Source organism: Stomoxys calcitrans, chromosome 3, assembly GCF_963082655.1.
Source record: "Stomoxys calcitrans chromosome 3, idStoCalc2.1, whole genome shotgun sequence".
Taxonomy (NCBI): domain Eukaryota; kingdom Metazoa; phylum Arthropoda; class Insecta; order Diptera; family Muscidae; genus Stomoxys; species Stomoxys calcitrans.
The window spans coordinates 189,483,531-189,510,014 of NC_081554.1; the positions used below are offsets into that span (position 1 = coordinate 189,483,531).

The 26,484-nt window shown below is 30.6% G+C and overlaps 1 protein-coding gene across 2 annotated transcripts in view; it reads left to right on the top strand.

Annotated features, from left to right (window-relative positions):
* LOC106082069 (probable phospholipid-transporting ATPase IIB) overlaps window positions 1–26,484 on the top strand; it is a 91,254-nt gene that overhangs the window by 58,411 nt on the left and 6,359 nt on the right. Inside the window, exons 1-3 of one of the 2 annotated variants that reach the window (XM_013244384.2) lie at window positions 6,806–7,268; window positions 25,551–26,059; window positions 26,137–26,465. In XM_013244384.2, coding sequence (XP_013099838.2) covers window positions 7,156–7,268; window positions 25,551–26,059; window positions 26,137–26,465 — 951 coding nt within the window. In that variant the 5' untranslated portion in view covers window positions 6,806–7,155. Of the gene's footprint in view, window positions 1–6,805; window positions 7,269–25,550; window positions 26,060–26,136; window positions 26,466–26,484 lie in introns of those variants that run through there. The other variant, XM_013244383.2, reaches the window with a different exon arrangement.

Genomic DNA, 26,484 nt, shown 5'->3' on the forward strand with positions numbered 1-26,484 from the left:
TTTTGTATGCTATTTTTTTATTTTGGAATATTTACCGTTTTACTCTATCGTTGCCATCATTGTTGTTGTCTAGAAATATGTATTAATTAATTGATTCGATGTGACCAACATACACAAGTTTTGTTTATTTAGTTGTGCGAATTTCTTTTTTTGAATGTTCGCACTCTTTTCCCACTCAACGTGATGACCCACATTGCGAAGCTTTGTTTGTTTTCTGACAAGGGTTTTGTGAGTCATAAAGGAATGTAAACATTTTTCGATTGCCACATAAAAAAAGAGTGCTGCTACATATTTGCAAATGTATGTGTGTGGATAGTGTTGTGGTAGACCTGTATTACCTTTCCTCTGAGTAATGCCTGCCATTGCTATGAATAAAAAACTTTTTTGTGTTTTAACAATCATTTCGGCTGTGCTATCCGGCCATAAAGTCATTCACCTTTTTTTCCTTCTTGTTGTGGTAGAGCTGATGGATGAATGGCGGAATGAATGGATGCTTAAAATGTTTGGCAAGAGGATTATATTTAATGGCAGAAACGTCACCGCTGCTAATGTCGAAATATGATACTCTTATTGTTCTTTTATGAATAGCTCTAAAATGAATAGATAAGACAGTTGATGTTTTTTTCTCAAAAGGGTTGAGAAACTGAATAAATTGGCTTTTTTCTACTTAGAATATTGGTATTTTCAAATTTTTATGGTGATGTAAAAACACGTCATTTCTGTTTGTGGAAAAAAAGCATTCTCATCAAAAATTACAAGAAAAAATTGGGTAGATTGTGTAATAGGAGGTAAAAATAGAAGACACGTAGCGTTTTGAAAGTATTCATCATGAGTTATCCAAAACATTTCGGACACTTTGTAAATGTCGACTCAAGGTTAGGTTAATCCCCGAGTTATATAATGGCTGTATATTGCAGTTGTTTGCTTAAAAATTATAGGATGTAGTGTCTATTGGACGGCACTTCAGAAATCCAGCTAATTTTTGAAAAGCTGGCACAACATGGCTATACAAACTGTTGTGGCCACTGCTGTTAGATTATGGATACGTTCCTTTTGGTACGGCCAAGGCACAAAATTATTATTAACTTAAAATGCATATAGCTCCTTAAATTCTCAGCCAAAGCAAGTAATACGGTTAATCAGGGATGGAGATGTCAGTACTTTTTCCACCCGAGGAGTACCGTAGTACCCCCGCGATGGATTTAGTACCTTTTCAAGCACAAAAATTTTTCAAACAATTCAGAAGTTTTCGAACTTTTTGTCTAAAGGCTGGTACTATATTCTCTTTTCTCGACATTTTTCACCTATAACCTTTTTTAGATAATAGATTTTAATGCAAATAAACTTGCTGATTTCATTCAGTAGTTAACTTATGGTAAAAATTTAATAAAATTGTTATTTTATCATTGTTAATTTTGTCTTGTTCCAAAAAAGCAATCGTGAAGAACATGGGTTTTCAACGGTGAAAGACGAAGATAGTACCAGCCATAAAGTGGCAAGTTTTTCTCACTTAACGAAATTTGCCACGATTAAATAGGGATATTCACTTTTTTGCCGATCGAATCAAGTTCATCCGACTGTCGAATTGGCGTCATGCAGAAAAAGTTCCTGCTTCTATATTCTCGGCGAGAACATTCTATGTATAAAACAAAAAATCTTTATTTGGTTCTTTCTGCCGGAGCATCGGAATTCTTTCAAAAACATAGTAGTGCGTGCGCTGAGCGATGACAAAAAGTCTTACTAATAGGTTAATGGTATAAACTTGACTGTATCTTCAACTCATTTGCTCTTTTAGTCTTTTTTTTTTGCTTTGGTGAAAGATCGTGTCCTGCTAAGAAGTTTCAAGACTATATCTTCAGCTCATTCATTTACAAATCTGCCTTGCATCCTTTCAGGGGATATTTTTGAATCTTAGCCATTTGATTGCCAATATCCAGTGTAATCGTACTAACACTTCGTGTCACCTGCCCAATGTATATATTGCTGGGACCACTGCCGTAAGGTTAAGAACACTTTCTATTTGCTCCAGCCATGGCACATAACTTAAAATGCGTGTAGCTCCTCAACTTCTTGGCCAACTGAATAATACTATAGACAAACTAAAATTAAAAAGAAAAAGTAAATTAACAAAATCATTTGGGGACTGGAACACCGGTATTACAAATTAGCTTTGAAATATGTTTGACAGATTTTCTGTCAAATAAACATATTATAAGGCTTCATTAAGTTTTGTGAATACGGCCGTAAATATATAAATATTCTACTTACAGTTTACTCACTGTTGCAGACCGTTTATACTGTGGTCGAACGCAGAGATGGTTTTCTAGCGGCTCTATATTCAACACTGCTCCAAGTTTTCGCCAACTAGAGTGGTGACGTCTTTCTGTACTTGGCCTTTTTTAGGAATTTTTGGTTTTTGCCTTCTGCGTCAACCGTCAGGTTTCTTTTGAAATGGAATTTTTAGCTGAAGGATATTTTGACATTAGTTCGTTGCATTTTAACATGCTTAACTATGCCAACACTGCCATTTTCACCCCATATCGCGACATATCTTAAGAACACTATCTGCATCTGATGCCAGAGTTTCTTTTCTTCATCTGCAAGTGGACGTGCCTGCACTAAAGCCATTGCTTTGATTTTTTGGTAGAACTTTCGTTTGTCATTCTGACTCCTGACACTCACGGCTTTCCATATACATATTTCCTCTTTCTGCGAAATAGGGGTTTTAACTCTCCTTATATGGTTAGCTTGCCGGCTGCTCTGTAAGCTGCAGTCTTGGCTATGGATTTCCGGGAGAGACGTCTGGTATTCAAGTAGAAATTTTGTGGCATTTTCCATGCAACAACAAATGGCTTGCGATTGTTCCGATAAATTTACGGATCAACACGTACCGTGGGCACGAAACTTGTCTATAGAAAAGTTTGAGCACCAAACTTGTCAGCAAAAAAGTTCAAGCATCAAACTTGTCAATATTCCTAATAATAGCAGAGCCCGTCATTTTTACACACTTTTGACCTCTTTGTAAAGAAGTTTTATAATGAAATGCTCATAAACGTCGCTAGCCTTTAGTAAAGAGTGTTCGGTGCCAAAGGGGTTCTTTGTAACATATACCTCATAGTGGGTGGCCTAATTCATTGCTGCGTAGGCAATTAAAAAAAGTGGCACAGTTATCGTTTTATCCAGAATCCAATCGTGTTTGTCAAACATTAAATAGCGTGTGACCGTAAACAAGTTTTTTCCATCACATTGACTGCGAACAACTCATTACAGTCGTTTATTTGCATATACAATTATGGAGTGCATATGTACCTGATTGGCTCTTAAGCACAATTTCTTCCGTAAATACCACCGGTTTATTGCTTTATTTTTTATTTTGGCCACAAATGCCACTTACCTCAATAGAGGTTAGTATTTCTTTTCTTGAGGTACTTAGGTAGTCGCTATTGGAAATGCTTTCAAAAGTGCTAATTTCCATTTTTGTTGTGATCAAACAAAACAAAACTGATGCAGTGAGTCGAAAAAAAATCGACACACACACAGCAAGCAACAGTCCATTCAAGTTACTCTAGCCAGTAGCTGTTGTTCGTTTATGTTCAACAATTCACATATAAACAAAACGTCAGACATCGGTGGAAAAACGAAAAAAATACAATCTAGGTAAACAATACAGTAAAATTAACACGTTCATTGATATGCAAACATCACCACTGCCCCCCCTCATAAGTATACAAACAAGCATACATATACGCGGCGACTGCCGTACATACACAGGCACAACTTTCAAGACACTCACTTCAATGGAACACAAAATGAGTAGATTCAAAGCTACCTTTAACATCTAATGCCGTCATCATATCAGCATAAACCCCCTTAGCCAAACAAACCCACCACCCGCTCAATAACAACAACAAGAACAGATGACAAACAAGAAAACAAAAACATGATACCAGACATGCCCTCAGATAGGCATGTACATACATATTTAAAATAAGCTAAAATATACAGCAAATAAATACACATTGCCTAAGTTGTTGTTGCATGTACATAATATTGCTGGAGATTTGTTTTCTTTCAACCATTCCCAGCTATTCCATATTGCCAGCATTTTAAATAATTTAAAAACGTGCAATTGAATTGATCAAATTGTATAATCCATACATACTACATAATCCATGAATACTTTTTTTGACCGCTGTACTTACATATGTTTGTGTGTACGTTTCATTCATTGTGCTTTTTTGTTTTATAGATTTCTTTTGTTGTTGTATCTTATTTGACGTGCCTTTTTGCAGTTTCTTGTTGGATCCATTAAAAGTGTCTGTTCTCTGGGTAATTAAATTTTCTATTGGTGTGTGTATATGTGAATGTTTGCAGCATTGTGTTTCTTTTTATATTTAACAACGAATTGCATGTACGTGTTGTTTTATGATAGGTAAGTTAAATTTACAAGATTTGTTTATATTACTTAGAAACTTTGATGATAAATCCTTGATCCAATTTTGTCTTTTTGCATGGTAGAAAAAACAATTTTGCACATTTGAAGATTTGCTATAGAAAGTAACGGTTTATCATTAAATAAACTTGGCATCATTGTTATGTATTGCCAACTGGCACATATAACACAGGGTACGCAATATTCCAATGTTAGGGCTGGTATTCTGTTCGGGGGCTCAATTCTGTTTCTTGAAAACACCAAATGAAATTTTTTTAGCTGAATAATATCTGATTAAGTGTTTTAGATAAACACAAGAACAAAATTACTTTTTTGAATGTTTTATATAAAAAGGGAAATGAAAATAGTTTTTTCATTTTATGTTGTCATAAGCTGAGTATTCGGTTCAGCTTTTCAGGCGGAATGCTGTCAAACTCCATATAAAAAAAACATGGGCGGAACATTGGCTAAAAATAGGCGGAAAAGTAGTACACTGCTTATAGTGAGGAAAATGACAATAAACTGTTATAATGGCAACACTTGAAACTATTGCCGGCATAATTTTTGTTCGTTTTCTTAATTTCCGTGTTCAGTTTTCCTTATTATTTGAGACAAAGTATATAAAATAGAGAAAATAATAAGTGCAGATAAAGAAACGTGTTTTGGTATGAAAACAAAAACATTTGTTTGCTGCTGTCAAATTTCGTTCGCGAAACAATTATGAATTTACATCGGCTATTCCGAAAGCATAATAGAATACCAACCTATAAGCAGAATAGTTTCGAAAAACTTTGAGAAAATATCTTAATTCTTTTAAATATAATTACATCAAATTTTTTTACCTGCTCAATCTTATATTCATATTACTCTAGTATTACTTGTTTTTAAGTGCTCCTTTTAAACCGTTAAGCCTAGTACTGACTTCAATCGTAGCGAAAATACCTATTAAATTTTTGCGATATCCGTCGGACTCATTCTTGGCCATCAGTTTAGTTTTTTTTTTTATTTTCATACCAAAATACGTTTTTTATCTTCACTTATGGTTTTGTTATTTATTCAGTTATTTTATTTTTTTTTTTTTTTTTTGAGGTAAATAAAATAACAAGAAGATAAAACGAACCATTGAAAACAATTAAACAAAAATGCTGCCGACAATGATGTCAAGCGTTGTCAATAAAATTCGTTTTTTCCATGCTCCTCACTATAAACATAGTATTACTTTTTTACCTATTTTCCTCCAGCGTTACGCCGACCTTTTTTTTGTATGAAGTTTGACAGCATTCCGCCTGAAAAGCTGAACGGAATACTCAGCTAACGGTACTCTACCTGGCAATTTTGTCATGGTTTGTACTGTTTCAAAAAAGTAATCGCGAAAACATGAGTTATCAACGGTTGAAAACAAACAGTACCAGCCATTTGCCGATTTTTTCTCAATTGTTACAATTTTTTTGTGAAAAAAGCCTGGCACACTGATGGCACGTAAACTTTCTCAGCATTACAATTTATAGTTAAAGCTGTGTGCCGAATGGTAGCAAAGTTGTAGGGATAGTAAAAATATGACGTAAAGTGTGATGAATACTTTTTAATTGGCCCAGGGGCTAGTAAGATTTTTGAGAGCACAGGAAATTTTGACGTTTCATTGAGCAATGTCCCATGCCAGTAATTGTAAATTCATTTGCGTTTTGGTACCCAACTTGCGTGCGTCATAACTTAGCCGTCATGAGTCCCGTTCATCATTTTCATGTAAACAATAGAAAAAATAGAAGCTAATTGGTATTTGCATTCATTTTACGTGAGGTAATGGCTTCTCCCGCTAAAAAAATTAATAGAGATGTCTATAAAATAACATTACTTGTCTTACTCGCCGCTTTTTCCTCTTTTCCAAAGCAAGACCTAAAATATCTCCTTATTGCAATGTTCCCATTTGCAATATAACGGCTAGCAGTAATGGAAAATATTTTTGAATTTTTTTAATGTCTGGCTTTTTCCTTATTTTTATGTGGCGCACACATCTTGTTTACTTTTGATTTTTGACAAACGTCAAATTTTGTCAGTGTTAGAATAAATGGTCGATTGGCACAGCAAAATGAATTTTTTTTCTCGCCAGTGTAAAAAACAACCCCTACGACATTTTTAGATTAGGAGATTGCTATCATGCGACACAAGCTCTTACTACAACAACAATTGAAAAATTTGAAATCTGTTTCAATTACACCGCAAATTATCATGCTATCTCGTTGTGAGATTCGGTGCTATCAATTCCTGTGAATGAATAAAACCACTTTCGTGCTTGGTTACTCTCGAGTCGAGTAGCCAAGAGTCGCGGCGGTGCTAATCGAGTTAGGCTCGGCCACGTACTCTGAAGTCGTTCGGTGTCGGTCGTTGTTTATTTACTTTGCGTGGAAAAAATTTAAGAAAAATTCAGTTTTGTGCAAAATAACATCACAAGAGTTGTTGTAAAAAGCAACAAATAAAAAAATGCAAAGCAAAATGATAATCTCAATATATATAATCGATAAATAATTGTATTGTGCACAAAAAATCCATAAATTCTCGAGTGACTCGTTTTCGTTGCGACCACTTTGTGAAGCGACGCAGAAAAGAAACAAGAAAAAAACTTTCCTTTGTCCATAAGCACAGTTACTTGGCTATTTTTCTTCTTGTTGACCTGCTGCCAGACATAAACAGGAAAATTGTGTGAAAAAATTATTGAAAGTTTTGCCATGGCAAAAATGAATATGGATGATGTTTCATCCCAGAACTCGGCCACTCCAATAGTGCGTGAAAATATACCCCTCATCAACAATCGGCCGCGGAAGCGATGGTATTTATTCAGGTGAATCATCATCAACCATTCTATAGGAATTAAATTTCATGTTTTTTGGTTTTTTTTTATCTTAAAGCTAAATATGAATGTTTGTGGAACACTTTGGTAAAAAGTATGATGATGACTATACCATTGTGTGTAGAATGTGTTGCTTTGTGGTTTGTGTATTGAAGGGGGGGCCTTGTGTATATCCTCTTTTCTTGGTCTGCCCTCCCTCACAAATAAGCTCTCTCAGTGGTTGGTGAACCCCCTCTACACTTTTTTCAGTAATAGACAGACAGAATTTTTGCTGTTATACTTGTGCAAGCTAGATTTTTTTTTATTGTGATGTTGAAGTTGAATTGATTGATTAAGCAGTTGCTGTGCTTCTGAGCTCCGTGAGCCCCACCACCGACATGTCCATGGTGTGTTGTGCTGTCCTACTTGTTTAAAAAAATTGTAAAAATTAGAATTTTTCAACTTGTTCTACTTTTTATTTGATAACCATTTTAAATATGCTTTAGTATTTCATTTTATTTCATATCTTTGATTCTTTTCTTGTTGTGAAAAAGGATTTGCTTGCGTGCCACAAGGTCATTTGTTTTGTTTCTTCGTGTAATCTCTCCCCTGTGATGTTTTCTCCTATTGACCTGAAAAGCAGGTTATAAATTATAAGTTTTCTTCCGCAAGTTGTATGCGGCCTGCTGCATTGTTGCCTTCTAAATTAAGGAAAATATATTGATTTTCATAGACTGACTGGCGTAACACTGGGTGCTACTAAATTTTTAATTCTAGTTCATAGTCAATAAGGTGTAGCAAATAAAAATGAACATCTGTTTGAATTAGATTTCCCCTAACGCTGTTGTACTTTTTTGAAGAGATGCACTTAGCGATTATTTTGGGCAATGACTGCCGATAGCAAATTACACCGGCATTGGCAAGCTGTGATCTGCTGTTAGGTCACTTCTGAACCCCTGCAAGACACGACCTCAGTCACTTTTGAGAAAGCTGTTATCCATTGGTTATTTGAGAGCGCTAATTACTATCCTTATCATATCGAGCATCATAGGCACTCAGTATTTATATAAGAGCCGGTGCCGTCCGGCCTCTCACTCTCCGCTCGATACCGCTGATTGTCCGCGACTGCCTTTGCAGCTACTCCGTATGGAGCATTCCACTATCCGCAACCTGTGCACGCCCGGTAGCTCTCAGCTAAGCTTGTCGGGACTGCGTTGAACACCATACAGATCTGACCTTAAAGTTTCAATCTGTGTGGTGCTCACAGCTATCCCGTGCCAGTGATTGATGCAAATAGATGCGTTGGTTTATTTAACGGTTAGTTTATTGAGCATTCCGAGAGTGACCAGACAAGGAGGAAAGCCATTTTTTGTATTCGATATTCGTGGTCTCTGAGCCAATGAACACCCATCACAAATTGTCGTGAACGAAGTTACAAATATCATCCACAGCTCCAAATCGTCCAAGACGCTGGGACACGACAATATATCGACACTGATGCCGAAGAACTTGGATGTACCGGGAGTCGAATACAAGATACAGATTCTTAAACTGTTTCTGAGCATAATCATAATTCCCGAGCAGAATGTCAGAATAGCTTTGGCAGAACAGATCTGCACGGAGGTGTAGCAGCTCACCAGACATTTCCATTGTATCTCCTGATCTCCTGAGTGATGTATCCGGGCAAGCCTTAATTTCTTTGGGGTCAGACCACCTCCCCATAAGTCTCACCATCGACCGACCATCCGACTTCAAAACCTCTGAGCGCCGGACGGTTATCAATCATAAAGAAGAAGGCCGATTGGGCCGGCTTTAGAGAGGACGTACACCAATCGCCGCTTCAGTAAACTGAATTCCCCCTTTGTATGTGCTAGTTGCCGAGAGGAAATTCCGAGACATCATTTAAGCAGCAGCCGCTGTCTTTATACCAGCCGGTGGAATAGCTCAAGTGCGGCCCAATTTCTCTGCGCAGGCTGTGGTACTCGCAGACGAGTGTGATGGGATTCGTTGTGCGGACCCCACTCACCCCAGAATCAGCCAGCTGAATCTGGAATTCAACAGGGCAGGTTGGAACTCTTGAAACTATGTAACTAAGGTACCGGTTTTGGCAAGCTGTGGTCTACTGCTAAGTCACTCTTGAACCCCGATAGACGGGATGACAGATGCAGGCCACTGCAACGCATCACCGTGATCTGAATCAGGCCATGCGATAGAACGTTTCTTGTGGTTCTGGTCTTTTCAAAGGCTTTCTATACAGGCAGTCATACCACGTTTTTTAATGACGTTGCCAACACGTCACTCCAGCCGTGCCTTAAATGTTGAAGCACAAATTATTTGTATGGAATTTAATGATAATAAGTCGAAGCCCCATTATAGTGTAGCATGGGGTTCCCCAAAGGGGAGTTATATCTTCTCCAGACCCTCCAAACGGCATTGATATCGTATCATATGCGGACGATTGTACGAATATGACTTCCGGCCCCGTCGTTGATGGCATCTGAAACATCTTCAGCCATACAGTTCACTCTATGTTCAGCGGAAATGAATCGACAGTTGGATGTAGCGATGGATTATGACCACCAATTATATCAAAATACTTGGTTGTTGTTGTTGTTGTAGCAGTGTGTTTTACACCGAGACGGCAGCCCTTGCCGATGGAGGATTCCATCGGGTCAATCCGGTACGTACAACCGGTTGCCATGGGATTGAAAATACTTGGTATTGGTTCTTTGCTCCCACAGGAGCTTGACGAGGATCCCTACCTCCACATATGGCATCCTTTTTAAATTTTGCGCACATGCCAATGCAATTTCTGAAAAGGTCAGGGGTAGAAACTAGGTTCTCAGGTTGCTTGTCTGCTTCCTTGGGGTGCTGACGGAGAAGTCTCGTTGACTACACACAAAGCAATTGGCCGGTCTGTGATAAGTTATTCAGCGCAGTTTGAACTAGCCAGCTGAGGGACATGCTGTGGAATAACGTTCAGATCTGTCAGAATGCAGTCAACCACCATCGGGAGACTAAGATCTTACTGTACGAAGGTACAACTATGAAGGTACAGATGCATCACCCGTAAGGACCGCATAAAAAGCAAAAGTAGGGGCGTCGCTTCATAATCCATCGTTCGGTGCAGTACAAGATAATCCAACCTGACTAGAGGCTAAAAGATGAGGTTTTTGAGTCGCAGGCCATTACTGTCAGCATTGCTTGTAGACGAAAACCTCACAATAATGGGAGGCTTTAACGCTCACCACAGACTCTGCTATTCAGACCTTAGAGACTACCATAGAGGCGCAGGATTTTAGGATCTTGCATAAGTTCACCTGAAGCAGTTTTAATAAACTTCACGACGTGTTGAATGTTTGTCTGTTTCGACTCAGTCCATTTTCCCATAATGATAAACCTTCATCGATTGGATGGCTTCATAGCTTCGGAACTCCGAACGTATATTAACTGGAAAATAGTGGACTAGTCAAGCTTCCAGGAACATACCGCAAACATATTCAAATGACAACGGCCCACTTCTGATGTTCGTATCGCAGAGGCGTTTCTCCATCACGGCAGCACCCGCTTCATCCTTTCAGTCGAATACCTGTCATGAAACCAAATTTGGCCAATCCCATGGCAACTGGTTGTACGTACCAGGAGATTAGGAAGTTGTTCACCAATACAAGCAGAAAAAATTGTGGTAGCCTTCGGAAACTGTTGTCGTCAGTTAAATTTGTCAACAACTCGCCGAGGATTACAAGTCAAGTCTCGATAGCCTTCTATGGGCAATCAGACGCGAAATGATTTCAAGCCATTTTGTCAGACAATTTGTCGTGGGCCCAACAAGAGACAAGGCGTAAAAGAGCATTCTAAGCAAGTCAAGGAAGCTCCCAATCGACGCTAAAACACAACAGCTCACAGCGGTAGATGTTGCCGAAGTCATAAGGATGGCCAAGCTGTCAAAGGCTATGGGCCCTGACGGAATATGATTTCTATTGCTCAGACATTTTCGTGAATTAGAAGACAATTATTTGGTGGATACCCTCAATTTGTCCATTTCACCCTAGTAATACCCGAGACATGAGAAATAACCTTTCCTTTTTCCTTCTTATTGGCAAAGTTTTATTTGGAGACGACAGTTGGAGGATTGTTTCAGATATGTATTTCTTGACCTGCAACCTTTTAGGACTTGTTGGCACTGTCTCTGTTTGGCGCTTGCTCAAAGAAATGTATTTTAGATGCCAAGAAGGAAATTTCTGCGGGTTTGATGTTAGGTTGATGGTTTCAACCAGTGATAGGCGCACTAACACTTTTGAAAATACTAAATTGTGCTTGTATTAGAGACAGTAAAACCCGAACGTTGAACAAAGTGAAGTATCTATGTAAAATAACTACAATGCGCCAACCGTGTGCTACTGTTTGTAGTTATCCATCTGTGGCTTGGACCAACTGGGCTCATAATAGACGGAAAGTTAATAGGAATTCGATATTATAGTTGATTTATAATACATACTTCCCAAGCAAGCAAACAAGAATAGTTCTTGCTCAATTACGAACCGTCAGATGCAGCCGCCTCAATTCGCACAGAGAAAGCATTAATGCCAAGGTCCAGGATGTATGTCCCGATTGTGAGCAGGGACAACACGACAGACGTAACCTGTTTAACAGACCCACTCGTCTCAGCCCCAGATCTCTCTGTACCCCATCTTAGTCGCAGATTTCCTGAATCCGGATACTCAACAGAATCAAGCAGACGAAAGATAGAACACAACACACTCCTACAACAACAACAACATACAGGCCTTTAAAAAAGAAATCGAAAAGCATAGTCTTTAAACTTTTCTTATCGTTTCCGAATCATTAAATTTCCCACTCCGTTGCGCAAAAATTTTTAAAACCGTTTTTCTGAAGCCATTATGAAGAACGTGGGAATGGTTTTACACCATCCTTTTCAAGTTTTTACGCATTCATTCCTTTTTTCCTTGACTTCAACATCTTTTCTGTATTCTGCAATTCATTTGTAATTGAAGGCTGCACAGAAGTTTCAAGGACATGGGAAAGATAAACAACAGCCATTTACTCTTGGATTTAAAGAATTTATGAAGGAAATAGAAGATGGAATTAACAGACGACGACTGCGAAGTTGATGGCGTCTTCAAAAGGATGCATGTGGGTGTTCGCTTGAATGTGTCTGTGTGATTTTGGTGTGAACAATTGAAAGTGTTTGGATGGCAAATCGATTTATAAAAATTGTCTTAAGAGAAGAAATGGCGCAGTAATAAATGAACATTTATGGGGGTGGGGCTATCAACATCATATGTCCTTGAAATCATTAGACAGATAGAACATAAATTCAATGATACGTTAAGTAACTTCAATTAAATAGAAATCATATCATATCAAAGAAAATTTTACAACCAATTTATTTTCTTAGAAAATTCAGTAAATCATATCATATCAAAGAAAATTTTACAACCAACTTATTTTCTCAGAAAATTTAGTAAAAAAATTTATAGAAAATTTTGTCAAAATTTTATTTCTTAGAAAATTTTTTTGAAAATTTTACTTTTTAAGAAAATTTAGTGAAAATTTTGTCAAAATTTGATTTCTATAGAAAATTTTGTCAAAATTTTATTTCTATAGAAAATTTTGTCAAAATTTTATTTCTATAGAAAATTTTGTCAAAATTTTATTTCTATAGAAAATTTTGTCAAAATTTTATTTCTATAGAAAATTTTGTCAAAATTTTATTTCTATAGAAAATTTTGTCAAAATTTTATTTCTATAGAAAATTTTGTCAAAATTTTATTTCTATAGAAAATTTTGTCAAAATTTTATTTCTATAGAAAATTTTGTCAAAATTTTATTTCTATAGAAAATTTTGTCAAAATTTTATTTCTATAGAAAATTTTGTCAAAATTTTATTTCTATAGAAAATTTTGTCAAAATTTTATTTCTATAGAAAATTTTGTCAAAATTTTATTTCTATAGAAAATTTTGTCAAAATTTTATTTCTATAGAAAATTTTGTCAAAATTTTATTTCTATAGAAAATTTTGTCAAAATTTTATTTCTATAGAAAATTTTGTCAAAATTTTATTTCTATAGAAAATTTTGTCAAAATTTTATTTCTATAGAAAATTTTGTCAAAATTTTATTTCTATAGAAAATTTTGTCAAAATTTTATTTCTATAGAAAATTTTGTCAAAATTTTATTTCTATAGAAAATTTTGTCAAAATTTTATTTCTATAGAAAATTTTGTCAAAATTTTATTTCTATAGAAAATTTTGTCAAAATTATATTTCTATAGAAAATTTTGTCAAAATTTTATTTCTATAGAAAATTTTGTCAAAATTTTATTTCTATAGAAAATTTTGTCAAAATTTTATTTCTATAGAAAATTTTGTCAAAATTTTATTTCTATAGAAAATTTTGTCAAAATTTTATTTCTATAGAAAATTTTGTCAAAATTTTATTTCTATAGAAAATTTTGTCAAAATTTTATTTCTATAGAAAATTTTGTCAAAATTTTATTTCTATAGAAAATTTTGTCAAAATTTTATTTCTATAGAAAATTTTGTCAAAATTTTATTTCTATAGAAAATTTTGTCAAAATTTTATTTCTATAGAAAATTTTGTTAAAATTATATTTCTATAGAAAATCTTGTCAAAATTTTATTTCTATAGAAAATTTTGTCAAAATTTTATTTCTATGGAATATTTTGTCAAAATTTTATTTCTCTAGAAAATTTTGTCAAAATTTTATTTCTATAGAAAATTTTGTCAAAATTTTATTTCTATGGAAAATTTTGTCAAAATTTTATTTCTATGGAAAATTTTGTCAAAATTTTATTTCTATAGAAAATTTTGTCAAAATTTTATTTCTATAGAAAATTTTGTCAAAATTTTATTTCTATAGAAAATTTTGTCAAAATTTTATTTCTATAGAAAATTTTGTCAAAATTTTATTTCTATAGAAAATTTTGTCAAAATTTTATTTCTATAGAAAATTTTGTAAAAATTTTATTTCTATAGAAAATTTTGTCAAAATTTTATTTCTATAGAAAATTTTGTCAAAATTTTATTTCTATGGAAAATTTTGTCAAAATTTTATTTCTATGGAAAATTTTGTCAAAATTTTATTTCTATAGAAAATTTTGTCAAAATTTTATTTCTATAGAAAATTTTGTCAAAATTTTATTTCTATAGAAAATTTTGTCAAAATTTTATTTCTATAGAAAATTTTGTCAAAATTTTATTTCTATAGAAAATTTTGTCAAAATTTTATTTCTATAGAAAATTTTGTCAAAATTTTATTTCTATAGAAAATTTTGTCAAAATTTTATTTCTATAGAAAATTTTGTCAAAATTTTATTTCTATAGAAAATTTTGTCAAAATTTTATTTCTATAGAAAATTTTGTCAAAATTTTATTTCTATAGAAAATTTTGTCAAAATTTTATTTCTATAGAAAATTTTGTCAAAATTTTATTTCTATAGAAAATTTTGTCAAAATTTTATTTCTATAGAAAATTTTGTCAAAATTTTATTTCTATAGAAAATTTTGTCAAAATTTTATTTCTATAGAAAATTTTGTCAAAATTTTATTTCTATGGAAAATTTTGTCAAAATTTTATTTCTATAGAAAATTTTGTCAAAATTTTATTTCTATAGAAAATTTTGTCAAAATTTTATTTCTATAGAAAATTTTGTCAAAATTTTATTTCTATAGAAAATTTTGTCAAAATTTTATTTCTATAGAAAATTTTGTCAAAATTTTATTTCTATAGAAAATTTTGTCAAAATTTTATTTCTATAGAAAATTTTGTCAAAATTTTATTTCTATAGAAAATTTTGTCAAAATTATATTTCTATAGAAAATTTTGTCAAAATTTTATTTCTATAGAAAATTTTGTCAAAATTTTATTTCTATAGAAAATTTTGTCAAAATTTTATTTCTATAGAAAATTTTGTCAAAATTTTATTTCTATAGAAAATTTTGTCAAAATTTTTTTTTTTTTTTTTTTTTTTTTTTTTTTTTTTTTTTTTTTTTTTTTTTTTTTTTTTTTTTTTTTTTTATTTTTATTTTTTTATTTATTTATTGATTTCTTTCAGTTTTACAATGACTTATATGATATATATATATAAATTCCCACGAAGCCATATCGGCTTGTCTGTAGGATGTATATCAGCCAAGCTGTAGTATATGTGTCTACATTAGTAGTATTATATATAAAAAAATATTAAAAAAGACAATGTTAATATAACAAATATCAAAATGGAAAAACAAGAATATTAATACAATTTTTTTTTTTTTTTTTTTTTTTTTTTTTTTTTTTTTAAATTTTTACAATTTTGGTTTAGATTGTGCACTTAGTTTACTATAAGGAACTTTTTTATCAATTTATTTCTTTCAAATTTATTGTTACTATTTACAATATTTTGTGGTAATTTATTTAAAAAGTATGGCAAGGTGACCTCTAAAGATAATTTGCCATAATCGTTCGAATACTTGGGTATTTCGTACTTTCCTGCGGACTTGCTACGAGTGTTTCTACTGTGGCTTATGCGTTTCAATATGGATGAATTGTTGAAGAATTCACGAGCTATAGTTGAATTGTAGATTCCGTCGATGTTAAGTATTTCTAGGATGTTATAAAGTTCTTTGCTTTGTGTGGGTGTTGAGTTGTTGTCCGTTGTTGTTTTACTTCTATTTTTGTATAAAAGCTTAACAAGCCTGTTTTGGTATGTTTGTAGTATTCTGCAGTTTTTTGACTTTCCCCACGCAGTTACGCCATGCCTCAGTTGAGATTCCACCAATGAGAAATATGCCTGTCTAAGCACAAAGTATGGCGCGCAATTGCTAAGGTGGTATAAAGCGAACATACATTTACGTAGCTGTTTTGATAGGTGTTCAATATGCACTTTCCATTTAAAGTTGTGATCTAAATGTACGCCTAGATATTTGTAAGTATCGACGAGTTCTATGGTTGTTTCACAATTATCAACTATAGTCCCAATATCTCCGAAAGTGCAAGATCGGTGAAGGCAATCGAAATTATGGAAAGTTATTTTTACATCAGTTTTTGGTACGTGTCTAGGTCTGATATGCATAATTTTGGTTTTGTTTGCGTTGATTATAAGGCCATTGTCGTGACACCATTTGCAAAGAATGTTCAGTTCATTCTGCATTACTATTTCAGCTTCTTTTAGGTTTTTATGTTCCACAAGAATTGCAGTGTCATCTGCATAAGAAAAAGCAGTGCTGTTTTTTAGCAGTTCAATCATCTCATTTGCATAGATTATGTACAATATCGGGCCTAATTTAGATCCTTGAGGTACTCCGAAATTGACTGGCTTTTGGTAACTCAATTCATTATCAATTTTAACTGTATATTGCCTACAGTTGAGATAATCCCTAAACCAATTTAGACAATTCCCTCTTATTCCACATTTTTCTAAAGTATTTAATAGCTGCACATGCGACAGCGTGTCAAAAGCCTTGCTGAAGTCAATGAATAGTGCTAGGCAGTGATGGCTTTTATTAAGATGCTTGTTTATGTGGTTTGAGAAATATCCAAGAAGCTGATTAATATTTTTCCCTTTTTGAAACCCGAACTGGAATTTGTTTATTATTTGATATTTTATCAGGAAATTGTTAAGTCTTCTGACTACAATTTCTTCCAAGACTTTCTCCAAGACTGGTAAAATCGATATTGGTCTATAATTACTTATATCGGATTTGCTTCCACTTTTAAATATAGGCCGTACGATTGCGGTTTTTAAAAGAGCAGGTACTGACGATTCTCTTAAACTCATGTTTACAAAAGCAGTTATAACAGTTGTTAGATAGCTAGCGTTAGATTTAATGTCTATAGATCTGATGCCGTCAATTCCAGCGGTTTTTCTTACATTCAAGGAATTTAGTATGTTAAATATTTCCTCCTCATTAGTGTCCTCCATGTACAATGTATTTTGTAGACAATTACTATTATATTGATAGGTTTTGATGTTGCACGTGTGTAATATTTTCTGGACATTATTTTCGAGAGAGTTGGCAAAATTATTTGCCAAGTTTTGTGCATTCCTCATCGGAAAATTTCTTTTAATGCTTGCATCAATGTTGTCAACACGTTTACCTGTGATTCTATTTATCAATTTCCATGTTTCACGAATGTTATTTCTGTTTTCTAAAAATTCATTGTAATTGTGCCTATTTTTGGCGTAAATAATCCTTTTGTTTAATTTATTATTGAATGTCTTGTAAATTTTTTCGTTGGTTTTATTATTTTTATTCTTTTGCCATTTTTTATGTAATTTATCTCTAATTTCGCACCACTTTACTATCTCCTCGTTAAGCCACGGATACGGATTGCGTTTATTTATTTGTTTTTTAGTGGTGTATTTGGAAAGATCATAAATAGTATTGAACTGGGCACAGATTTTATTAAATAGATCATCGGTACTATTCGATCCATTTAATATAGAAATCCAATTTGTGTTTTTTATTAGTTGATTCACTTTAGAAGTGTTGATGTTAGCTTTTGTTTCCCCCTGTTTATACTCATTGTTTGCTCTGTTTCTATCTCTTAAATGATCCATACATCCAAATATTGCATAGTGGTCAGCTATTGTTGCTTTGATTACTGCAGCATATGCTCTCTTTCTCTTTCCGTTGCATCTCATGAATAGGTGGTCTATGCACGTTTTTGTATTGGTAATTTGGTCTTCTCTTGTTGGCTCTGCAACCATACATTTAAGTCCATGGGAAGAGAGGATTCCAAGATATTTTGTTGTGTTAGAATTTCTCTTTATTATATCAATATTTAGGTCTCCAATTAATATAATTTCATGCTTTTTATTTACATTGGTTAGATTTTCATCTAACTCTTTTAAAAAATGTTTTGTGTTTAAATGTGGTGGACGATAGATGGCAAATAAAGAAATACTTGGATTAGTTATATTATTAATGTCTATTCTCAATGCTTCTGCAAATTTCATATGTATGTTGATTTCATGATATTGAAGACTCTCCTTTATATATATGGCAATGCCGCCACCTCTTCCTTCTCTGTTCAGGAAAGAGGAATTAAAACCATCAATTTCATAAAAGGCATTCTCATCTCTCTTTATATTTATTTCTGATAAAATTATTAGATGCGTTTTATTAACTATTTCTTTTATGTAAGCTAGAAATGTACAAAAATGTTTTCGTAGCGAACGTATGTTTACGTGAAGAATACTAATAGGATAATTCATTAATTCACTTTTTATTTCATTAAAATTATTTAGAGTTTCGTATTCGTAGTTCATGATGTAGGTTTTATTCAACTTCTCGATAGTTTTTTTTTTTTCTACTTATTTATTGTTTTTTTTTTTTTTTTTTTTTTTTTTTTTTGTGTTATTTTTCGATTTATTGTTATGTTTTTTAACTATTTTCTTTTTTATTATTATAATTATATTAACCGCAAATAAAAATTCTTGGCTTACTTATCGTTTTGTCTCTTTTATAATATCGCTGTACAAGAACTTTTCACAGTTTTTTAAAAATTGTTTTTATTACACCTGGTAAAAGCTATTTTTTTAATACACATTTATTTAACTTGATTCGGTTATTAGTTCCAACTCTGATGCATTATTAATTATTATAAAGGAAGAATTTTCATTTCTGCGAGCATAAATGTGCCCATTTCGCACCCAAACAAATTTCCATCCATTTTCTTTGGCCTTTGTTTTTGCGGCCCATAAAATTTGTCTATTGTGCGGTGTAAGTTCATCATTTATGTATATGTATCCTCCACAGTCGCTGTTTTCTTCTTCTCTCAACACGCTTGCTTGTATGCGATGACCCTTTAGTTTACCCATAAACTCTTTTTTCTTGTTCAGAGATGCAAATTCCACAACAACTTTTTTCTTGCGCTTTATTTTATACATTTTACTAATGTGTTCTGCACTCATATCCACGCCGAGAGCATCAGTTATTCTCTTAACAATAACTTCAGGCTCTGTTTCCATGTTCTCTACATTGTTAATTTCAATATTTTTTTCTAATGCTTTTTGTTCAAGTTGTTGTAATCGTTTTGTAAGTTCACCAATTTGTACCGTTTTCTCTTGGTCTTTCTTTTGCAGTTCAGACACTTGTGCTGCAATAGTCGCTACGTTTCGGTTCATCTCGGCTAATGCAGAGTCCATATGCGACTTCAGATCAGCACTTAGCGATGCCATGCTCGTTACGATCTGCTGCAAGCTGCTTTTTAAGTCGACCATGCCCGTTTTGAGTTCGGATATGTCGTTTTGTTGATATGTAGATGTTGTCTCAGTTTCTTTAAAACGTTTGGTGTTGTTGTTGACAGTCTCATCATCAACTCGTTGCTGCTTTTGTTGTTTCTCATTGTTGGCTTGACATTCTGCTAGATTTCTGTTTGGAGATTCGTTGTTTTGGTTTGTGTTGCTCTCCCCAAAGACAAAGGTTTTGTAAGTGTTGTTGGGGGATTTCCTTGGTTTACAGACATGGCATTTCCAATCATTTTTTTTTGTTTGGCTCATACTGGCGTGAGAATTCTCTGATAAAGAACAACAAGGGCTGAAGTGAAAATTGCGATTGCAATGATAACACCGAACATATTGGATTGTTGATATCGGCAGAGAGCATTGAGCACAATGATTACACGGCACTTGGAGTTGAGGCATTTTGAAACACTTGCTTTCCGCAAAATACAATGAAATAATTACTTTTAAGAGTGTTCTTAAGAGAAATAAAAACGTTTCTTATGTAGTCGAAAAAATACAAAAAATTGAAAAAATCTGTGCGCTTAGCTTTACAACACAAAATTTTTCTATAGAAAATTTTATTTCTATAGAAAATTTTGTCAAAATTTTATTTCTATAGAAAATTTTGTCAAAATTTTATTTCTATAGAAAATTTTGTCAAAATTTTATTTCTATAGAAAATTTTGTCAAAATGTTAGAAAATTTTGTCAAAATTTTATTTCTATAGAAAATTTTGTCAAAATTTTATTTCTATAGAAAATTTTGTCAAAATTTTATTTCTATAGAAAATTTTGTCAAAATTTTATTTCTATAGAAAATTTTGTCAAAATTTTATTTCTATAGAAAATTTTGTCAAAATTTTATTTCTATAGAAAATTTTGTCAAAATTTTATTTCTATAGAAAATTTTGTCAAAATTTTATTTCTATAGAAAATTTTGTCAAAATTTTATTTCTATAGAAAATTTTGTCAAAATTTTATTTCTATAGAAAATTTTGTCAAAATTTTATTTCTATAGAAAATTTTGTCAAAATTTTATTTCTATAGAAAATTTTGTCAAAATTTTATTTCTATAGAAAATTTTGTCAAAATTTTATTTCTATAGAAAATTTTGTCAAAATTTTATTTCTATAGAAAATTTTGTCAAAATTTTATTTCTATAGAAAATTTTGTCAAAATTTTATTTCTATAGAAAATTTTGTCAAAATTTTATTTCTATGGAAAATTTTGTCAAAATTTTATTTCTATAGAAAATTTTGTCAAAATTTTATTTCTATAGAAAATTTTGTCAAAATTTTATTTCTATAGAAAATTTTGTCAAAATTTTATTTCTATAGAAAATTTTGTCAAAATTTTATTTCTATAGAAAATTTTGTCAAAATTATATTTCTATAGAAAATTTTGTCAAAATTTTATTTCTATAGAAAATTTTGTCAAAATTTTATTTCTATAGAAAATTTTGTCAAAATTTTATTTCTATAGAAAATTTTGTCAAAATTTTATTTCTATAGAAAATTTTGTCAAAATTTTATTTCTATAGAAAATTTTGTCAAAATTTTATTTCTATAGAAAATTTTGTCAAAATTTTATTTCTATAGAAAATTTTGTCAAAATTTTATTTCTATAGAAAATTTTGTTAAAATTATATTTCTATAGAAAATCTTGTCAAAATTTTATTTCTATAGAAAATTTTGTCAAAATTTTATTTCTATGGAATATTTTGTCAAAATTTTATTTCTCTAGAAAATTTTGTCAAAATTTTATTTCTATAGAAAATTTTGTCAAAATTTTATTTCTATGGAAAATTTTGTCAAAATTTTATTTCTATGGAAAATTTTGTCAAAATTTTATTTCTATAGAAAATTTTGTCAAAATTTTATTTCTATAGAAAATTTTGTCAAAATTTTATTTCTATAGAAAATTTTGTCAAAATTTTATTTCTATAGAAAATTTTGTCAAAATTTTATTTCTATAGAAAATTTTGTCAAAATTTTATTTCTATAGAAAATTTTGTCAAAATTTTATTTCTATAGAAAATTTTGTCAAAATTTTATTTCTATAGAAAATTTTGTCACAATTTTATTTCTATAGAAAATTTTGTCAAAATTTTATTTCTATGGAAAATTTTGTCAAAATTTTATTTCTATGGAAAATTTTGTCAAAATTTTTTTTCTATAGAAAATTTTGTCAAAATTTTATTTCTATAGAAAATTTTGTCAAAATTTTATTTCTATAGAAAATTTTGTCAAAATTTTATTTCTATAGAAAATTTTGTCAAAATTTTATTTCTATAGAAAATTTTGTTAAAATTATATTTCTATAGAAAATCTTGTCAAAATTTTATTTCTATAGAAAATTTTGTCAAAATTTTATTTCTATAGAAAATTTTGTCAAAATTTTATTTCTATAGAAAATTTTGTCAAAATTATATTTCTATAGAAAATTTTGTCAAAATTTTATTTCTATAGAAAATTTTGTCAAAATTTTATTTCTATAGAAAATTTTGTCAAAATTTTATTTCTATAGAAAATTTTGTCAAAATTTTATTTCTATAGAAAATTTTGTCAAAATTTTATTTCTATAGAAAATTTTGTCAACATTTTATTTCTATAGAAAATTTTGTCAAAATTTTATTTCTATAGAAAATTTTGTTAAAATTATATTTCTATAGAAAATCTTGTCAAAATTTTATTTCTATAGAAAATTTTGTCAAAATTTTATTTCTATGGAAAATTTTGTCAAAATTTTATTTCTATAGAAAATTTTGTCAAAATTTTATTTCTATAGAAAATTTTGTCAAAATTTTATTTCTATGGAAAATTTTGTCAAAATTTTATTTCTATGGAAAATTTTGTCAAAATTTTATTTCTATAGAAAATTTTGTCAAAATTTTATTTCTATAGAAAATTTTGTCAAAATTTTATTTCTATAGAAAATTTTGTCAAAATTTTATTTCTATAGAAAATTTTGTCAAAATTTTATTTCTATAGAAAATTTTGTCAAAATTTTATTTCTATAGAAAATTTTGTTAAAATTATATTTCTATAGAAAATCTTGTCAAAATTTTATTTCTATAGAAAATTTTGTCAAAATTTTATTTCTATGGAATATTTTGTCAAAATTTTATTTCTATAGAAAATTTTGTCAAAATTTTATTTCTATGGAAAATTTTGTCAAAATTTTATTTCTATGGAAAATTTTGTCAACATTTTATTTCTATGGAAAATTTTGTCAAAATTTTATTTCTATAGAAAATTTTGTCAAAATTTTATTTCTATAGAAAATTTTGTCAAAATTTTATTTCTATAGAAAATTTTGTCAAAATTTTATTTCTATAGAAAATTTTGTCAAAATTTTATTTCTATAGAAAATTTTGTCAAAATTTTATTTCTATAGAAAATTTTGTCAAAATTTTATTTCTATAGAAAATTTTGTCAAAATTTTATTTCTATAGAAAATTTTGTCAAAATTTTATTTTTATAGAAAATTTTGTCAAAATTTTATTTCTATAGAAAATTTTGTCAAAATTTTATTTCTATAGAAAATTTTGTCAAAATTTTATTTCTATAGAAAATTTTGTCAAAATTTTATTTCTATAGAAAATTTTGTCAAAATTTTATTTCTATAGAAAATTTTGTCAAAATTTTATTTCTATAGAAAATTTTGTCAAAATTTTATTTCTATAGAAAATTTTGTCAAAATTTTATTTCTATAGAAAATTTTGTCAAAATTTTATTTCTATAGAAAATTTTGTCAAAATTTTATTTCTATAGAAAATTTTGTCAAAATTTTATTTCTATAGAAAATTTTGTCAAAATTTTATTTCTATAGAAAATTTTGTCAAAATTTTATTTCTATAGAAAATTTTGTCAAAATTTTATTTCTATAGAAAATTTTGTCAAAATTTTATTTCTATAGAAAATTTTGTCAAAATTTTATTTCTATAGAAAATTTTGTCAAAATTTTATTTCTATCGAAAATTTTGTCAAAATTTTATTTCTATAGAAAATTTTGTCAAAATTTTATTTCTATAGAAAATTTTGTCAAAATTTTATTTCTATAGAAAATTTTGTCAAAATTTTATTTCTATAGAAAATTTTGTCAAAATTTTATTTCTATAGAAAATTTTGTCAAAATTTTATTTCTATAGAAAATTTTGTCAAAATTTTATTTCTATAGAAAATTTTGTCAAAATTTTATTTCTATAGAAAATTTTGTCAAAATTTTATTTCTATAGAAAATTTTGTCAAAATTTTATTTCTATAGAAAATTTTGTCAAAATTTTATTTCTATAGAAAATTTTGTCAAAATTTTATTTCTATAGAAAATTTTGTCAAAATTTTATTTCTATAGAAAATTTTGTCAAAATTTTATTTCTATAGAAAATTTTGTCAAAATTTTATTTCTATAAAAAAATTTTGTCAAAATTTTATTTCTATAAAAAAATTTTGTCAAAATTTTATTTCTATAGAAAATTTTGTCAAAATTTTATTTCTATAGAAAATTTTGTCAAAATTTTATTTCTATAGAAAATTTTGTCAAAATTTTATTTCTATAGAAAATTTTGTCAAAATTTTATTTCTATAGAAAATTTTGTCAAAATTTTATTTCTATAGAAAATTTTGTCAAAATTTTATTTCTATAGAAAATTTTGTCAAAATTTTATTTCTATAGAAAATTTTGTCAAAATTTTATTTCTATAGAAAATTTTGTCAAAATTTTATTTCTATAGAAAATTTTGTCAAAATTTTATTTCTATAGAAAATTTTGTCAAAATTTTATTTCTATAGAAAATTTTGTCAAAATTTTATTTCTATAGAAAATTTTGTCAAAATTTTATTTCTATAGAAAATTTTGTCAAAATTTTATTTCTATAGAAAATTTTGTCAAAATTTTATTTCTATAGAAAATTTTGTCAAAATTTTATTTCTATAGAAAATTTTGTCAAAATTTTATTTCTATAGAAAATTTTGTCAAAATTTTATTTCTATAGAAAATTTTGTCAAAATTTTATTTCTATAGAAAATTTTGTCAAAATTTTATTTCTATAGAAAATTTTGTCAAAATTTTATTTCTATAGAAAATTTTGTCAAAATTTTATTTCTATAGAAAATTTTGTCAAAATTTTATTTCTATAGAAAATTTTGTCAAAATTTTATTTCTATAGAAAATTTTGGGGGGGTTTGGGGTTGGGGCGGCCCGATATTCGTATTCTACTCTCCAATACCTTTTATTTGATACCTATATTTTCCCGATTGGTCCACTTTTGATTTTGGGTTGTGTATTTGGCATAACGGGGAGGGTCCGTTCCCCTTCCGATATCGAAAAATTATATAGCCTATGTTTCCTTCCAGACCAACCTACACAATACGCGAAAATTTCGAGAAAATCGGTTCAACCGATTTTCAGTCTATGCGGAACAAACAAACCGAGTCCCATATATTCGTGATTGGCTAATGTGCCCATTTTGGGCGTTTTTGTAGGAGTGGGGTGACCCCTTATACTTCGACATGAAATTGTATGCCAGATTCGTTATATGCTCCCGCATACTTTTCATTTGATACCCATATTGTCCTTATCGGCCCACTTTTGATTTTGGGTGGTGTTTTGGGGGTAACGGTGGAGGGTCCGCCCCCTTCCATTATCAATAAATTATAAAGCCTATTCCTACTTCCTGACCATATTCGTAATCTACTCCCGTCAAATATGGTCACATAAACCTATTTTAAGGGGTTTTGGGGCTAGGGCAGCCCTCCAGTTACTTGGACCCAACTTTTATTATGAAATTTTTACTCTACTCTTGAATACCTTTCATTTGAATCCCATTTTGTCCCGATCGGTCCACTTTTATTTTTGGGTAGTACTTTTGGGGTAAGGAGGAGGGTCGGCCTACAGAAAACTTTTTTTTTTTTTAATTTCTATTGAAACTCAATACCAAAATATCAACGCAGCTTCAGATTCTGATCTCTCCAATAATCGTTTTAAGGTTTTCTAACTTCGATCTCATTTTTTTTTGTTATTTTTTTTCCTATACATTTCAGTTGCTGGCGAAAATGGTTTGCACCACGTGAGTTGCGTGCCCGCACTGTCCATCTGGGAAGGGCAACCACTGAAAAATTCCCACCGAATGAAATTCGTAATCAAAAGTACAATTTCATATCGTTCCTGCCTTTGGTACTCTTTGGACAATTTCGTTTCTTTTTGAATTTGTATTTTCTGATCATGGCTCTCTCTCAATTTATACCGGACATACGCATTGGCTATCCCTACACGTACTGGGGCCCTCTGGGATTTGTGCTGACGGTGACAATATGTCGTGAGGCTATCGATGATTATCGACGTCATCAACGAGATCGTGAAGTGAATTCACAGAAATATAAACGCTTAATAATATCGGATACGCGAGGTTATGAGATGGTACCTTCGTCCAAGCTGAAGGTGGGCGATATGATCATAGTGGAGAAGAATGAAAGAGTGCCGGCAGATTTGGCATTGTTGCGTACCAGTGATCGAAGTGGCTCCGTTTTTGTGAGAACCGATCAATTGGATGGTGAGTGGGCATAATTTTCCCCTTTAGAGGCTTTGGCCAATAATGAATATTTTGTTGTTCTTTTTCTTGTTATTCAGGTGAAACTGATTGGAAATTACGCTTAGCGGTACCTTCGACCCAAAAACTCAACAAGGACTCTGATCTGTTCAATATTGATGCCAGTATCTACATTGAAAAGCCCCAAAACGATATTCACTCGTTTATAGGAAACTTCTCCATGACCGATGGCAGTGAGGATACTGGCCTTAATGTTGAGAATACTTTGTGGGCCAATACTGTGGTGGCTGCTGGTACGGCAACGGGCATTGTTATCTATACAGGCTGTGAAACGAGAAGTGTTATGAACAATTCTCAGCCCAGATCCAAAGTGGGACTGCTGGATATGGAAATAAATGGTTTGACAAAGGTAAATAACTGTTAAGAAA